Raw genomic sequence first — 18,496 nt, 5'->3', positions numbered from 1 at the left:
AAGCATCCGCTGCACCCGGGTGAAAAAACTCATAAATATAAGGGAAGCTCTGGGCAAAAAGAATGACCTTTGGAATCCTAACTCCAAGGGCAGCGGGAAATATTTATATTCATGGTATAAATAAAAATGTTTAATGTAGTCAAAAGTATAAAAGGCCAATGTATATATGGAGGTTAAGCCAGAAATGAATTGAAAGCCTATTTGAAACTTAAGGTAGAGGACTGGAAATTTTCTGAGATACTTGCAGTTTCATGTATTTAATTTACTCTCTTCTTTCTTTCTTTCTTTCTTTCTTTTTTTTTTTTTTTTTTTTTTAGCAAAGGTGGTTTGTTAAAAGTGACAGAACATGATTTAATTTTTATGCTTTTATGGGACTTTTCATATAAATAAATTCACAAATTTTAGGGGCAGTGTTTTTATCAGACTAAGGGTTGGGATTTGGAGAAACTGGAACTCATCTCCCATGCATACGAAGGGTGAGATTCCACAAGGATGGGCAATACAGTCAGATACTGGTAGGGCTGCCAGATTTATCAAATAAAAACATAGTTAAATTAGAATTGCAGACAAACATCAATATGTCCCAACTGTATTTTATCTGGCAACCCTAATGACAGGAGAATCAACCAAACAATTACCAGAGCTTGCATTTGGCTGCGAGACAGATGTTTCAGTTCCAATGCATCTGAGTGGAGAGGTACAGTGGATACCCGGAGAGTCAGTCAAGACTCCAGAACATCCACTCCCTAAAAACTGAACTGGTTTTAGAGTGTTGGTCCATCCAGACCACCCTAATGAAGCTTACAGACACCGGATGAGACCGCGAAGGCAGTGAGCGCACGTAGGACAGTGAGGAGGTCCCAAGACTGAGCCCTGGAGCCTCAATGGTAAGAAGTCTGAGAAAAAAGATGGAATCAGTGGAGGATAGTGCTAAGTGACTAGTGACATGTGAAGAAAACTGAGAGTATGTGGTGTCCTGGAAGTTGAGTGAAGAAGGTACATGAGAGAGAAGAATGAGGATGCTCCCGAGAATGAGCCACTGAGTTTAATGATGTAAAAGTCACTGATCGAGTGACATTGATCAGAGGCGTTCCAGGGGAGTCGTGGGGTCAAGAGCTTGACTGCAGTGAATTAGCCAAGACAGCAGTGGGCAAGTACAGACAACTATTATGAGGAATTTTGCTGCTAAAAGTAACAGAAATGGGGCAGTAGCTGTAGGAGCGATTGAGACCAAGAGAGAGTTTGTTTACAATGGAAGAAGTAATATAATGTTTAGCAGTTTATGGGAATAATCCAGTGAGGAAGGAAAAAATAATGTTGCAGGAAGAAGAGAAGAAAGTTATTGGAAGAAATGTACTGCAGTGATGTCTTTGCACATATGTGACAGGGACTAGAGGTGCTGGCCTTCGATAGGGGTGTGGATAGCTCATCTCTAGTAAGAGGCCAAAGGACAGTGTATGTGGGTGCAGATGCTGCTAAAGGGTAAATGTGCAGCAGGGGCCTGAAGAAGTACTTTTCTGAGTGCTTCTATTTTCTTAGGGAAGGAGGAAGAAAGGTCATTGTCTGGGGCAAGGATGAAGGAAGGAGCAATTGTGTCAAGGATTTGAAGAGATAGGAGACGGGAGAAAATAGTGTAGCAAAGCTGAATGGTGAATAGACCAGAGAAATATAGTGAGATTGCCAGGCAGCATTAGGCCCGTTTGATGTTTATAATTATAAATTTTAAATGGGGCTAATCATAGGGTAGTGTGCTTTCCTTCAGCCACATGCCTTGCTGACTAGGTCTGTGGTTGGCAAACTGCGGTTCGCGAGCCACATGCGGCTCTTTGGCCCCTGGAGTGTGGCTCTTCCTAAGCCTTAGGAGTACCCTAATTAAGATAATAACAATGTACCTACCTATATAGTTTAAGTTTAAAAAATTTGGCTCTCAAAAGAAATTTCAATCGTTGTACTGTTGATATTTGGCTCTGTTGACTAATGAGTTTGCCGACCACTGGACTAGGTGGAGAGCTAGATTAACCAGGGTTGTGTTTTTCTAAATCGATACAAGAGAGAGGCAGAGTAATTGAGGGTCCATACACAGAAACGATGATAGTGGTTGAGACAGTTTTTAAGAAGGCAAGCGAGAGAAGTGAAAGGGGATGACAGACAGGGAAAAGGTACCAGGACCCAAGGACTAGAAGTCCTGATGAGGTCAAAGGATTGTTAAAGGTGAACTTTAACAGGCCATTGGAAAAATTACACATGCTTATAATGGAACTACCAAGAATTAAGACGGGAGAAGTGGAAAAAAATTACTCTGAGCCATGAAATGAAAGCCTTTTTAATTTGACCAGTTTATTATGAAAGATAGGATGACGATATACTAGTAAGTACTAGAGGCCAAGCCACTTGATGTGTTGGCAAAGACCCAGCCAAACATATTCTGACAAGATGTTCTCAATTCTAGCTGGTTCTCGGGGGCTTCAGGTTGTTTGCAGCAGTGAGAGGTACAGGTTCATTTATCTGACACTACCCCCTGGCAGGCTTCCTAGAGTGAGAGTTGGCTTCCTGCAGGGCAGGACCATTTGGTAAACATCCCAAGAGAATACTCAGGTGGAGGAACAGGGCTAGAGGCCTGTTCCTGAAAGACTTGGACCTGAAACTGGAGGATTTGGACCTGAGCTCCTGTTCAAATCAGGAATGATCTGGTACTGTCCCAACCATGAACACTGAGATGGCAGAAAAGGGAAGTCCATAGAGGTTCAGACCAAGGCACTTGTTACAGCTGAGCTGATGCTGGCGCTTCCTGAAGCATGCAGCGTATTAGTGCACAGTTTGGCCTACATCCTGCTGGGTCGTATTGCACTGTCCCAGAGAGCAACAAGCAAAGGAGGAAGTTCATACCTGCTTCTCTTCCTGCCTCTATGAGTTCCCCTGAATTAATGCTGCTGCAGGTCCAGTGTGTATGGAATCAGGTCATTCATCCTCTGTGTGCTTCATCAGCAAACATTATAAAATTCCCCTCTATTCTTCTTCATAGCCCTATATTTCAAGAACAAAAAAAATAAAGAAAGAAAAAGGTAATGCTTTTATCTTAATCACACAGCCAGTATCCTATATTATAATGACCTGTTCTGTAAGGATTTGAGGAACTGGCCTGGGAAGTCCAGTAGAAGAAGGAAACTCAAAGCGTTAAGGCATTTTTCAGTACCAGCAATGGGTTATAAGGCAGGGATGGCGAGTATAAATTTCCCTTTGCATTCATCATACTTCAAAGGCATAGCAGATGTCAAGGCTCTCTTTTCTGATTCACTCCCAAAAGAATTTTGCACAGAACTTCAGAGAACCACAGCAGTTAGTTGGAGTTAGCACTGAACACCCTCGTATGTGCCTTTTGTGATGAAGAATGAATTGATCATAATACAGGGTGGGGAAAAAGTAGATTTACAGTTGTGAGAATGCAAAACAGAATTTATCCTTGTATTATTATTTATTAATTATTGTATTATTTTCAATATGAACAACTATAGATCTACTCTGTCCCAGTCTGTACTCAAAGAGGATGGATTCTGGGCATCCAACACCGGCTAGAGATTATTGCAAGTCATCTGAATTTTTATTTAAAAACAAGAACAAATTCTTGAAATTCTGTTCACTTCCCCAATAAATGCATCAATCAATAGGATCTAATAGCCTCTTGCTTCTATCTCATTGCTACTAGTCACATATCAGCAGTCTTGGCTCAACTACTGATTTATATTTAAAGCTCAATATGATCCAAACCATAGATTTGTAATCCACCATGAAACTGACCTATTATGAGATTACTGACCAAAAAAAGAGATACGATAGCATAGGACAATATTGTGAATCTCAAAGTCAAACAGATGTGAATTTGTATCAAATTACAATCTCTTTGACCTTAAGGTTCATAATATTCCCAAACCTCAGTTTCTCGCCTACAGAGTGGAGGCGATAATACTAACAACCTTGAGGGTAATTTTTTTTATACTTTTTTATTGAATTTATTGCAATGACATTGGTTAATAAAATTATAGAGCTGTGATGGTGAACCTTTTGAGCTCGGCATGTCAGAATTTTGAAAAACCCTAACTTAACTCTGGTGCCGTGTCACATATAGAAATTTTTTGATATTTGCAACCATAGTAAAACAAAAACTTATATTTTTGATATTTATTTTATATACTTAAATGCCATTTAACAAAGAAAAATCAACCACAAAAATGAGTTCGTGTGTCACCTCTGACACGCGTGTCATAGGTTCACCATCACTGTTATATAGGTTTCCAGTGTACAATGCTATAATACATCTTCTGTATACTAAAGGCCCAGTGCACGAAATTCATGCATGGGCGGAGGGGTGTCCCTAAGCCCCGCCTGCACCCTCTCCAATCCGGGACCCCTGTGGGATCGGGCCCAAACCGGCAGTTGAACATCCTTCTCATAATCTGGGACTGCTGGCTCCTAACCACTTGCCTACCTGCCTGCCTGATTGCCCCTAACCACCTCTGTCTGCCAGCCGGATGCCCCTAATGGCTCTCCTGCCGGCCTGGTTGCCCCTAACTGCCCTCCCCTGATGGCCTGATCCCCCTAACTGCTCTCCCCTGCCAGCCTGATCCCCGCTAACCACCTCTGCCTCAGCCCTGCCACCATGGCTTTGTTCGGAAGGATGTCCAGAAGGTCTCCTGGAAGGTCTCCTGGTCAATTAGCATATTACTCTTTTATTAAAAATAGATTGTATTGTGCATTCACCACTCCAAGTAAAGTCTCCTTCCATCACCACTTATCCCCTCCATACCCTTTTCTTTCTCTCCCCACCCCCTTTTCCCTCTGGTAATCACCATACTGTTGTCTGTGTCTATGAATTATTTGATTTTTTTTGCTTAATCCGTTCATCTTTTTCACCCAGCCCTGAAACCTCCCTCTCCTCTGACAGCTGTCAGTCTGTTCTCTATAAGTCTGTTTCTATTCTTTTTTTTGGGGGGGGGGGCGGTATTTTGTTCATTAGATTGCACATATAAGTGAGCTCATATGTTATTTGTCTATCTGACTGGCTTATTTCACTTAGCATAATACCCTCTAGGTCCATCCATGCTGTCACAGAGGGTAAGATTCTCTATTTTTTATGGCCAAGTAGTATTCCATTGTACCATAACTTTTGTATCCAGTCAGCTACTGATGAACACTTGGGCTGCTTCCATATCTTGACTATTGTAAATAATGCTTCAATGAACATAGGGATGCATACATTCTTTCTGATTGGTGTTGTAGGTTTCTTCAGATATATTCCCAGAAGTGAAATTGCTGGGTCATAAGGCAGCTCCATTTTTAATTTTTTAAAATTTATTTAAACTTTTTTTTTAATACTCACCCAAGAATATGTTAGTAGTTGTTTTTTTTCTTTTGTTATTATTATTATTTTTTATTGATTTCAGAGAGAGAAAGGAAGAGAGAGCAATATCCATGTGAAAGAGAAACATCAATAGGTAGCCTCCCATACCTGCCCTGACCAGGGACTGAACCTGCAACCTAGGTATGTGCTCTGACTGGGAATCGAAGCCACAACTTTTCCATGTACGGGACAATGCTCCAACCAACTGAGCCACCTGGCCAGGGCTCTTTTTGAATTTTTTGAGGAAATGCCATACTGTTTTCCACAGTGGTTGCACCAGTCTGCATTCCTACCAACAGTGCATGAGAGGACTCCCTTTTCTTCACATCCTCACCAACACTTACTGTTTCTTGATTTATTGATGAATGCCATTCTAACAGGTGTGAGGTGATATCTCATTGTGGTTTTAATTTGCATTTCTCTGATGATTGGTGATGCTGAGCATCTTTTCATATCTATTGGCATCTGTATGCTCTCTTTGGAGACATGTCTATTAGGTCCTTTGCCCCATTTTTTAATTAAATTGCTTGTATTTTTGGTGGTAAGTTGTATAAGTTCTCTATAAATTTTGGATATAAACCCTTTCTCAGAAGTATCATTGGCGAACATGGTCTCTCATTCGGTGGGTTGTCTTGATTTTGTTGATTGTTTCCTTTGCTGTGCAAAAACATTTTAGTTTTATGTAGTCCCATTTGTTTACTTTTGTTGTTGTTGTTAGCCTTGCCAGAGGTGATATATCAGAAAAAATATTGCTACGAGAAATGTCTGAGATTTTCCTGCCTATTTTCAGGTAGGATTTTTATGGTTTTGAGTCTAACATTTAAATCTTTAATCAATTTTGAGTTTATTCTTGTATGTGTAAAAAGATGGTCTGGTTTCATTTTTTTGCATGTATTTGTCCCAATTTTCCCAACACCATTTATTGAATGATCTTTATCCCATTGTATGTTCTTGCTTCCTTTGTCAAATATTAATTGACCATATGGACATGAGTTTATTTCTGGGTTCCTTATTCTGTTCCATTGATATATATGTCTATTTTTATGTTAGTACCATGCTGTTTTGATTACGATGGCCTTGTAGTATAGTTTGATATCAGGTAATGTGATTCCTCCAACTTTGTTCTTCTCAAGATTGCTATCGCTATTTGGAGTCTTTTGTGGCTCCATAAAATGTTTTGGAATATTTGTTCTAGTTCTGTGAAATATGCCATTGGTATCTTGATAGGAATTGTGTTGAATCTATAGGTTGATCTGGGTAGTATGGACATTTTAATTATATTCTTCCTATCCATGAACACAATATATACTTCCACTTATTCGTATCTTCTTCAATTTCTTTCTTCAGTGTCTTATAATTTTCTATGCACAGGTCTTTTACATCCTTAGTTAAATTTATTCCTAGATATTTTTTATGCAATTGTAAGAGGGTAATTTTAATTTATCATGAAAGTGTAATGTATGTAAAGTATCTAGTACAGAGCTAGAACAGAATTAGTGCCCAATTAATAACTATTACTGTAAATATATAACTTACTTGCTATAGATCTCATGCAATTTTCCTATGCCAAGGGTAGACTTTTCCACTCACTATCATTAGCAGGAAAAAAAAAACACAGGCAGCTGCTTCCATGTGGATTTCTGATCATGTGAGTCACTGTTAAAAATCTTGGCTCCCATGACCAAAAATTTGATAGCTTTGCAAGCTGTCCCAGAAATGGGTCACAGTATTATTTTTCTCTTTTAGTGGGAAGATAGAAGGATGAAGCTTTTATGTGTGAATATGTTAACCTCCCTCCTTCTTATAAACTTAAGATCTTCTAGAAAGAAGGAACTATGTTGATTGTAATAATGACCACATTCCTGTGTACAGGAAAGTGCCATTAAACTGTAAAGAATGTCCCCAGCCAACTATCCTAGTTCCAAAATAAAGGAGGGGGTTGTCCTCATGTTTGCCCCAAAGCCAAAAACCTAAAGTCACAGAGAAAACATCACCACAGTGGTAGACGCTCTCCTGAGTCAGAAAAAAGGGGGAGATATCCTAGCTTCTTCCTTTTGCTCACCTTCTAATCTCCTACCAGTCCCTTCTGTTGGCCAAACATGGAGAACCACCTGACAAGATAGCTTGACACAAGCTACAGGGGTAACACTGGCATACCGGGCCCATGGCAGGGGCAGGAAGTAGCCTAAGGACCAATGGGAAAACAACTGAAATCTTCTTTCAGTTTCTTGAAAAGGCCAAGCTCTTTCCAATGTCAAGATATTTACATATTCTGTGCCCTCTGCCTATTATTCTTTTCCTACCACTATTCACCTAGCTGCTTCTTTCTCATTCTTCAGGTCTAAATTTAAATGTCATTTCCTCAAAGAGGTCTTCCCTGATTATCAACCAGAGGAGGTTTCCCTATTATTCTTTTTCTTAAAAAAACCTTATGTTCCTACAAACCTTATAATTGTATAGATACCTGTGTGATTATCTGTATAATGTCTATTAATCCAGGGCAAGACCTATCTGTTTTGCTACCTACTATATTGCCAGAATCTGGACAGTGCCTCGCATGTAGTCATCAGCACTCAGTAAAATTGGTAGCTATAATTATTACTATCTATTATTTTTAGCAATAATTGAATAATCAAAAGGAGATATCAGCCCTTTGGAATATATACTAATTTCTTTCTGATGCTTCTCTATTTTTTTCTTCCTAATATTTAGTTAACACAAGTTGTAAGTTCCAGTTCTATAAATACTTTTTAAGCATTGTCTAGAATATCAAATTTCTACTTCTTGAGGCTTCAAAGTTCATTAGAGGAAAGTTGCTACATTCCTTGAACTGTCAAAACAAAAACTATGTTGGCAAACTTGGAATACATAAATTCTTTTCATCAAATTATCTGTAACTGAAATGAAAAGAATCTGTGCAGGAGAGCCATTTATCATCTGCACAATCTGTTTATGCTTCATACATTCTGGTTGGGGTCTTTTGATTTTTGTTCTTTAAAACTATTGAATGATACATTTTTGGCACTTCCCAGAAGATCTTTATTTTTGTTCTGCACTCATTTTTTTTCCTCAATAAAATTGAGCTCCCTTTTCTTTCTTAGCGTTTTGTTCTAGTTGCCACATGTGGAGTGGAGGAATGCCCTACCCTTTGTAGATAAAATAAATCTGGACTCTACATAAGGAGGGGCTGTTTTGTCTTTAGAGACTTTTTAAAAAGTTGTTGACAGTATTACAGATGTCTCCCATTTCGCCCCTCACCCAGCCGGTACCCACGCTCCCAGGTCTTTACTACTCTATTGTCCATGTCCATGGGCTTTGTATATAAGTATAAAGTTCTTTGGTTTATTTTTCCTTTTTCCTCCACCTTCACATCTAGGTAGAGACTTTGTCTCTAAGATTCCCAGGCTTTCTTAACCTGGGCTTCTCAACCCCATCTGCCACTATCTCTCATGTTATCATTTGTGTGTGTGTGTGTGTGTGTGTGTGCACACATACACACACATACACACACACACACACAACTCTTGCAAGTTCAGGAAGGGAGGAGCTGGGAAAGTCGACAGGCTGGTTCTTTAGCCAGCAGAGGGAACTAAGGTGACCATCTTGGGCAATCATCATATATGGAGCTAAAAGCCCATTTACAGGTTCATTTTTACCAACACTATAAGATTTACCCATCGAATATTTATTGAATGCCTATTACGTGTTGGAAACCATGCTAGGGCTAGAGAGTCAATTAGAATAAGATGCAGTTCTTGCTTTCAAGGAGAGCACTCTGCAGCACAGGGAGTCAGGCAGGTAACAAACATGTGTGTATGCATTTCAGCATGCACATTTAACTTCATTTACCAATGCCACTTAAAGTTCGACTTCATAAAACAAAGGCACTAAGAGTTCTGTATTACTGGGATTTAAACAGTACAAATAGTGACAGCTTTGTAAGTGTAAATTATATACATTAAAATAAAACAATTAGAGAGTTTTTCAATATGGGAACTATACAAATGAAATAAATGGCAAAAAGGACCTTCTAGGAATATTGTGGATTATTAGAAACTTTAGGACGTAAACAACAAATCTGAATATTCAGACTTCTTTTGCTGTTTCATATTTACCTATTTTCTGAGTCAAGCTACTTGACCAAAAGGTCTGATTTAGGAAAGCACTTAGCTTTATAGCAAAAGTTTCCCATCTCCAGTTACTACCTTCAAAGGAATTGACATTACAGTGCTGATGTAATCTGCTGGTTCTCTCTGAACCGTGTGCAAAAAATGTCAACCCTTTGGAAAGTCAAACAGGTACCAGAAAATGGAACAAAAATGTACAGTTCAATAAAGTATAATGTTAGATTTTCCCAATCTAAAATTAATCAGTGAAATGAAACATGAACTGTAGTTACTTGGTCTCAGGAAACACATTTGAGAATTCCATTATTATTCTCTGCTCATCTTCAGCCACAGACAGGGATTTTGTCAGCCACCATGCTGTTTACCTTGTGGATGGTAGCAGTGAAATAACGCAGATGGACTTGCTCAGAATTGATAATGAACTGTGGTCCCAACTTTCCTACTTTTCAGATACAACCAAAACTTTGTCTGAATAGAGCAATAGATCAAATGAATGAGAAACTTCCAACAGTGGCAGGAATGTCACCATAGCTGTGACCTGTCTGATCACCCAGCGGATTTCATCCTGGATAGCTTTCTGAGACTGTTCTCCAGGTGTGCTCTCATCTTTGGCGGTCTGGTCACAATTAGCATCAAACTGCCATCTTTCAAGGACTTCAGCACTTTCAATATTTGAGATGACTACCACCAGTTTCCACACTACACACTTGTATAACCAATCTCTTAGTTGTTCCACCACATTGCTTAGGTATTTCATGAGCTCAGGATCACTGGTTACAAGCAAGGTGAGTCCACATTTCTGCACTCGAGTAAAGGTTTCAGATGGATAAATGCCACCCTGATGTAAAATGCTGTGGATGCCAAGTGAGAAGAACTCGGGCCCGATGTCGGCGCTCCAGCACAGGATGAAGCCTTACTCCCCAGAGAGCTGCCCCGGGATGCCAGGCCAACAGCCACAGTGCACGTCCACTACACACCATGACCGCAGGCTCGCAGCAGCTATCCCCCACCTCGTTTCAAAAGTAACCAAATAACAAATATTTAGAATTCATTATGTCAAATTCTCTAAGAAAAGTAAACACAAGGCAGTATGGGAAAAGGCCACTAACCCAATCTTTGGGGTGATGAAGAGGTAAGAGTAGGGATGCCACAGCAAATGTTTCAAAAAGGTGGTGCTTGAGCTGGAAGATGAGTAGGATTTTCCTGGACAAAGAGTAGAAGAATGTTCCAGAAAAAAAAGGAACAGTATGTGCAGAAGTTCATAGCAATGTGTTATGAAGGAATTATTAGTAATTTAGGGCCAGGGCCAGGACAGGGAAGGGAGTATGAGATGAACTAAAGGAGTCAGCACAGAACAGGGTGTTGACAGGTTTTATATCAGGTAAGAATCCATTTTCTATGATCAGGTCCTTCTGAACGAACTCAAGTTAAAAGGAATTGATGATCTGTATGGAAAGAAGACAGACTTTTGGAGTCAGGCAACTTGGGTTTGAAACTTGGTTGAACCATTAGTTTTCGTCCTTGGCAAAATTACTTAGCCTCTTGAAGCATCAGTTGCTTCATCAATAAATGGACATCATATCTGCTCTAAACATTATAATTAGGGTTAAATAATATAATACATATAGTATCTACTGCACTACATGATATAAAGTTAAATCTCAACTATGATAGAATAAACCTCTATAATCAAGAATATTCAGCCCCTGCTGGTATGGCTCAGTTGGTTGGGCATCACCCCATGCACCAAAGATTGCTGGTTCAATTCCTGGTCTGGGCACATGCCCAGGTAGAGAGCATGCAAAAGGCAGCTGATCAATGTTTCGTTCTCACATTGATGTTTCTCTCTCTCTCTCTCTCTCTCTCTCTCTCTCTCTCTCTCTCTCTTTCTCTCTCTCCCTCCCTCCCTCCCTATCCCCTCCTGTCTCTCTAAAATTAGATTTAAAATCTTAAAAACAACAACAATAACACAATATCCATGGAAAGCCTTGAGTCACATAGTTAAGTGAACACAAACTAGTTCTGGTTTGTCTCCAGCAACCTAAGAGACATTTATCCTGCTTGGACTATTTGTATCCTTTTTGTTTGGGCTCTTTGTTTCTGTGCTTTTAAAAAATATATTTTTTTATTTATTTCAGAGAGGAAGTGAGAGGGAGAGATAGAAACATCACTGATGAGAGAGAATCATTGGTTGGCTGCCTCCTGCATGCCCCCTACTGGGGATCAATCCTACAACCTGGGCATGTGCCCTTGACCGGAATTAAACCAGGGACCCTTCAGTCCACAGGCCAATGCTCTATCCACTGAGCCAAACCAGCTAGGCCTGTGCTTCTTTAAAAGATATATTTTTAGGAGAAACTTAAGATGGTGGCATAGATAAACACCGGGAAATTGCTGCCTCCCACAACAACTTCAAAAAAAACAACATAAAGACAGAACGGACAGCATCCAGAACTACAGGAAAGCTGGCTGAGTGGAAATTCTACAACTAGAAGGAAAGAAAAGCACACTGAGAGCCAGAGGAGCTGTGGAAGTAAAGTGCAGAGGTACGGAGGCTCGCGCGCGCAGAAAGGGGCTAGTACCTGAGGATGCGGCTGTTTTTTAAATCGGGAGGAAGACACAAGCTCCCACTGCTCTGAACTCCGGTTTCGGGAAGTCTCTGGGGACCCAGGACTCATACGGGGAGAAACTGGACTGTCTGGCAGCGGGCAGAACTTGGAACTTGAGGTCGGCTTTCCCTCAGAGGTGCTTGCAGCAATTACCAGGACACTGAGACGCGCGGCCCCTTAGGGCAGGGCTGAAGATCCACCATAGCTGCTTGCTCCGCCCTTTGGTTCCCTGAGACCCCGCCCCACCCAGACTGCAACAGAGGCTTTTGCATATGAATGCCCTGGCCCTGTGCAACCTGAAAATTACCTAAGGAATTGCAGCTGGGCCAGACAGACCCAGAACTTCCAAGAGAAGGCCCATGGCCCCACAGCGGCTTGCATTGCTTCACAGCTGGGCCTCATCAGGGTACCTCCAAACTCCAAAAAAAGGAAGGGGAATCTGCAGTTCTCTTCGTAGCTCCTGCTGTGTAACCTCAGGCAGAGGCTAAATTAGCACCTCCTTAGATCCAAGAGCCAGTGTACCCAGTGGTCAGAGGGGGACCATCCAGATTACAACTCCTCAGATCCATAAGGGACACACTCAGGGTGCAGACTCAGTGAGCACCAACGCCCCACTGAAGCAAGTCTTGCCCCAGAAGGGTGTCTTCAGCACAGAAGTTCTCCCACTGCAGACACAGCTGATTCTCACTGCCAATTGGCCTGGAGGTCAATTCCTCCCAGTGATCCTACAACAATCAAGGCATAACTACAATAAGATTGTGCAAAAAGCCCACAAGGGGGTACACCAAGAGTGTCCACCTCAGGTAACTGGGGAGGCTGAGCCACTGGGCCCTACAGGACACCTAGCACACAAAACCACTCTACCAACACAGGGAAGCATAAAAAATGCGGAGATAAAGAAACAGGTCACAAATGACAGAAATGGAGGAAAGCAAACGACTGGATATAGAGTTCAAGGCCACGTTTATAAGGTTTTGCAAGAATTTTATGGAAACCGCCGATAAATTTAGTGAGGCCCTTGATAAATCTAGTGAGACTCTCGAGGATATGAAAAAAGACCAACTAGAAATTAAGCATACACTGACTGAAATAAAGAATAATATACAGAGATCCAACAGCAGACAAGAGGATCCCAAGAATCAAGTCAAAGATTTGAAATACGAGGAAACAAAAAAGACCCAACCGAAAAAGAAAAAAGAAAAAAGATTCCAAAAATATGAAGATAGTGTAAGGAGCCTCTGGGACAACTTCAAGCGTACCAACATCAGAATTATAGGGGTACCAGAAGAAGAGAGAGGGCAAGATATTGAAAACCTATTTGAAGAAATAATGACAGAAAACTTCCCCTACCTGGTCAAAGAAATAGACTTACAAGTCCAGGAAGCACAGAGAACCCCAAACAAAAGGAACCCAAAGAGGACCACACCAAGACACATCATAATTAAAATGCCAAGAGCAAAAGACAAAGAGAGAATCTTAAAAACAGCAAGAGAAAGACAGTCAGTTACCTACAAGGGAGTACCCATACGACTGTCAGCTGATTTCTCAACAGAAACCATGCAAGCCAGAAGAGAGTGGCAAGAAATATTCAAAGTGATGAATGCCAAGAACCTACAACCAAGATTACTTTATCCAGCAAAGCTATCATTCAGAATAGAAGGTCAGATAAAGAGCTTCACAGATAAGAAAACGCTAAAGGAGTTCATCACCACCAAACCAGCATTATATGAAATCCTGAAAGGTATTCTTTAAGAAGAGGAAGAAGAAAAAGGAACTCTTACCATTTGCCACAGCATGGATGGAACTGGAGAGCGGATAAATACCACATGATCTCACTCATTTGTGGAATATAATGAACAACATAAACTGATGAACAAGGACTGACCCAGAGACGGAGAGGCATTGATTGGACTGTCGGGCCTTGGAGGGAAGGTAGGGGAGGGCGGGGGTAAGGGGGAAAGATCAACCAAAGGACTTATATGCAAGCATATAGGCCTAACCAATGGACATGGACAACGGGGGGGTGAGGGCATGAGCGGGGGGGGGGGGGGTAGAGGGTAGCGTGGGGATAAGGACACATATGTAATATCTTAATCAATAAAAAATATATTAAAAAAGATATATTTTTAGTGATTTCAGAGAGGGAGAGAGAGAGAGAGAGAGAGAGAGAAACATCAATGATGAGAGAGATATATCCCAAACTAGGGAACAAACCCATATCCCAGGCATGTGCCCTGACCGGGGATCAACCCAAGACTTCCTGGTTCAGAGGTTGATGCTCAACCACTGAGCCATGCCAGCCAGACTGTCTCTGTGCTTTTAATGGTAACATATATATTTCACAATTTGGTGCTATTTTACTGCCTAATAAATTGAGTTCTTTGGAAGTGAACTATTATATCCTCAGACTTATTCTCATTTCCTTTATGCCACAGATTTTTGGGAACAGACTCCTATGTTGAAATAGAAACATGGCTTAACAACAAACAATTTGAATACCCCTCAGTCTGGAACTGGCTAAATAAACTTGTATCTTTATGCTGTGAAATACTATGCAGCAGCTAAAAGACATAGCTCTCTATGTACTAACATAACTAGGTCTCCAAGACTTAGAGTTAAATGGAAAAACAAGCTACATGAAGATGTTTGCAGAATGATACCATCATTGTTTATAAAAAAATATACACATACATAATTAAACAAAATTATACGCTAGGGTTGTGTATGTAGTGTATAAATGCATAGGAAAAACTTTGGAGGGATACACACTAAAATGACAAGGGGTTATGTATGGTGACAAGAGAAGGTTTGTCAGGATGGGGAAGGGTGAGGAAGGACAGTTGTCCAAGGAGACATTAGCCTTTTCAGAAACACTTTAATTTTTTACAAGTAATACTTCCATTGTTTGTGTAATTCAAAATTTGTTTTCAAAAACGAAACAAAGAAAGAACAAAGACTTAGAGGTTGCATGAAACTGGCTCAAATCCTGGCTCAGCAACTTGTTAACTCTACGACTTTTGGGAAGACCTGACCCCTCTGTCTCAGTTTCTTCATGAGCAAATCAAGATACCACCGCCTGTCTCGTCTCATTGTAAAGACTAAAAGTAAAGCTCCCTGCACATGATCAGCACTCCTATGTGTTAGTTGTTTCTTTCCCCTATTCTGACTCCAATGGCTCTTTCTTTCCACCTGAAACAATTTTTTTTTTCATTAGAAAAACCAAATACAAAGGGATGAGGTCACTTTATCAAGATCAGACAGTTGGTTAATGTGCGAACAAGGGCTGTCACCAAGAAGTACCAGGAGTTAATACCACATGAGTTGACAGTAAACAGATAAATTCTTCCCCCTTTCTCTCTCAGGACTATTTTGAGATACAATTTAAGTGACTTCCTGGAGGATGATCCTGTGGACATGAACACTCTGTCTCACTTTGCAGCTGCCAACCTGATAACATAGTCTCACATTGGCTCCCCCTTTGCTTTTGCTTTTTTAAAAAAATATTTTTATTTACTTCAGAGAGGAAGGGAGAGGGAGAGAGAGATAGAAACATCAATGATGAGAGAGAATCATTGGTCACTGCCTCCTGCACGCCCCCTACTGGGGATTGAGCCCACAAGCCCGGTGGGCATGTGCCCTTCACTGGAATCGAACCAGGGACTTTTCAGTCCTCAGGCTGACACTCTATCCACTGAGCCAAACCGGCCAGGGCGGCTTCCCCTTTTCTGCTACAATCTCCTTATCCCTCTCGACTGGAAATGCATTCCCTAATTCAGGAGAAGTACCATAATCTCCTTGCCTCAAGCTCTGCTTATTAGGTAACCCAAGCTAAGGCAATACCACAAAATTCATAGTCAAAATTATGTCAATTTCACCATAATTGGTAGCTTTTCCTCACTTGGGAATCCTTTCTGGTTTCTCATTCAGTTCTATTCTCAATGTGTGACTTTGGGAAAGTTGCTTAATCTCTGAGCCTCATATTCTTCATGGTATTATGGAGATAATAATGATGCCTATCTCATGAAGAGTTGGGGGAATTAAAAGTAAATAATGATTTAAAATCACTTAGTATAGTTCTAGGCATGTAGTAAATGCTCAAAAAATGTCAGTTTTGTTATTATTATAATAAAAATCAGTCTTATTTGCAACATCATGGAGCTCTAGGGGAGATGGAAAAAGGAAAAGGGGTTCACCTACAAATACATAGGGAAGTATGTTCACATACCTATGAACACATGTGATCATGCTACACAGTAAATGATTATTTTCACCATGGACACAAAATCTAACTCTGAAAAGAGAAGTAAACTTGGTATGTTTAAGCTGAATTAGGATCCCAGTGGTTCTAGGCTTCGTTGAACTTTCTCATCTGTAGCTTCAAGGAGCTAGCACAGCCCAGGGATGGCCAGGCTTCTCTCTCTGAAGCTCTGTCCATTGATTTTCAGTTGTGCCTGGGGTTCCCAACAGCAGATGGCCTGCCTCTCATATCTTGCCATCTTTTTTTAAAATATGTTTTTAAAATATGTTTTCATTGATTTTATTTATTATTTTTTAAATTTATCTTTATTGTTGATGGTATTGCAGGAGGTCTCTTTGTTTTTTCTTCCATTGGTCCCCCTCTACCTCGCACCCACCTTTCCCACACTATATGCATATAACATTCCTGGTTAATCTCCCCCTACCCCTGCCCTTGCTCTGAAATTCCTCCGTCTTGTTTTCATTGACATTAGAGAAAGAGGGAGGGAGAGTAAGGGAGGGAGAGAGAGAGAGAAACATTGATGAGAGAGAAATACCAACATTGATCTCAGCTGCCTCTTGCACACCCCCTACTGGGAATCTAGCCCCAAACCCAGGCATGTGCCCTGACCAAGAATCAAACTGGCGGCCTCTTGGTGCATAGGTTGAAGCTCAACAACTGAGCCACACCCACCTGGCCCACCTTTGGTCTCAGTCTCTCAATTGTGTTGTTTGGGGCTTTTACTTGTTGATGTGGATTTAATTTACTTTAGTCTCTGGCTGCCAAAGGTTTTGGTGCTTTTATTATTTGTAGGGAACTAGATCAACTACAGCCATCTCTTTGCTGGGTATAAGTTTCACAGTAGTGGATGTGCTGCCGCTGCCTGCTGCTCCCCCGGTTGCAAGTCTCTAGGGCACTGATGTGACAGAAGTCGAAGTACACGTCCGAGTGCATGTTGGCAAACTCGTGAGTGAGTTGCACACTGCAGTCAGTCAATTCTTGGGATTTTATGTGCTTCCAAGGATGGGTTGTTCCTGAGTTTTGTGGTGCTAAATTCTGTCTCTGCCTTCTTGTTAGGAGAGAGCCTTGTTCCTCATATGGTTCATTCTGACAGTTTCGTGGCATTTGTCCTCCTCGGCCCTCCTGTTCTACTTGTGGTGTCAATTTTCATTAAAGTGGTGGTAAATGAGCTTTAGGGTCGTTTTTCAGTCAACTTTTCCTCCATCTTGGATTGATCTGGTTTTAGCTAGCTCTTGTTAATTTCTGTGACAACTACAGGAATTTCCTGCCATAAACTGTTTCCCTTTGATCATGTGTGGAGGTGGGGGCTCTAGTGCGAGGACCTAGCAGCTTATCTGCCTGTGACGTCCATTCCTACTTCCTCATTGCACTTGTCGAGAGCCTTCCCTAACTTCTTTCTATCCTGCCTCTTAGAGTTCTGCCTATCACCATATTTATTAAAAGTACCTTGGTCAAAAGTAACTTGAATAAGTTTTATTTGCACCAGTACCTATTTCAGTCTGGTTATGCTGTTCATATGCAACTCAGAGGGTTCACTTGTTTTGGTTTGCATTCAATTTTAAGGCATTCCCCCTACATTTGTTGATTTTTTTAAAATATAGGGTGGGGCAAAGTAGGATTACAGTTGTTCACATGGAAAATAATACAATAATTAATAAATAATAATACAAGAATAAACTATGTTTCATGTACTTATAACTGTAAAGCTACTTTTGCCCCACCATGTATGTATAACATTAGCATGCTTCCAAAAGTCAAAACTATACAAAACTGTGTACTCAAAGAAGTACCAGGTATTATTCACTCCTCTATCCCACCCCATTTTCCCCACCCTTAATTGGCAACCAATTTTATTTAGTGCTTGGCTTATCCTTCCTGTTATTTTTGCAAAATAATTTTTAAAACTATAAATGCAGGATGTTTTATTTCCTCGTTTCTTTTTTTGTTTGTTTGTTTTGTTAATCCTCACCTGAGGATATTTCTCCATTGGTTTTTAGAGAGAGTGGAAGGAAGGGAAAGAGACAGAGAGAGAGAGAAACATCGACGTGAGAGAGACACTTGGATTGGTTGCCTCCTGCAAGGGCCCCGACAAGGGCCAGGGATCAAG

At 40.7% G+C, this 18,496-nt stretch overlaps 1 protein-coding gene across 1 annotated transcript; it reads right to left on the bottom strand.

The window, feature by feature from the left end:
• Window positions 1–9,845: 9,845 nt before the first annotated feature.
• On the bottom strand, window positions 9,846–17,322 carry LOC118650614 (mitotic spindle assembly checkpoint protein MAD2A-like). The gene is given in 3 exon segments (XM_036298974.1): window positions 9,846–9,955; window positions 9,958–10,434; window positions 17,199–17,322. Coding segments are annotated over 3 exon segments (711 nt in total).
• Window positions 17,323–18,496: the final 1,174 nt, after the last annotated feature.

Source organism: Myotis myotis, unplaced genomic scaffold, assembly GCF_014108235.1.
Source record: "Myotis myotis isolate mMyoMyo1 unplaced genomic scaffold, mMyoMyo1.p scaffold_m19_p_3, whole genome shotgun sequence".
Taxonomy (NCBI): domain Eukaryota; kingdom Metazoa; phylum Chordata; class Mammalia; order Chiroptera; family Vespertilionidae; genus Myotis; species Myotis myotis.
Note: the sequence above shows the minus strand (reverse complement) of the source record. Positions and strands in the feature narration are given on the sequence as shown.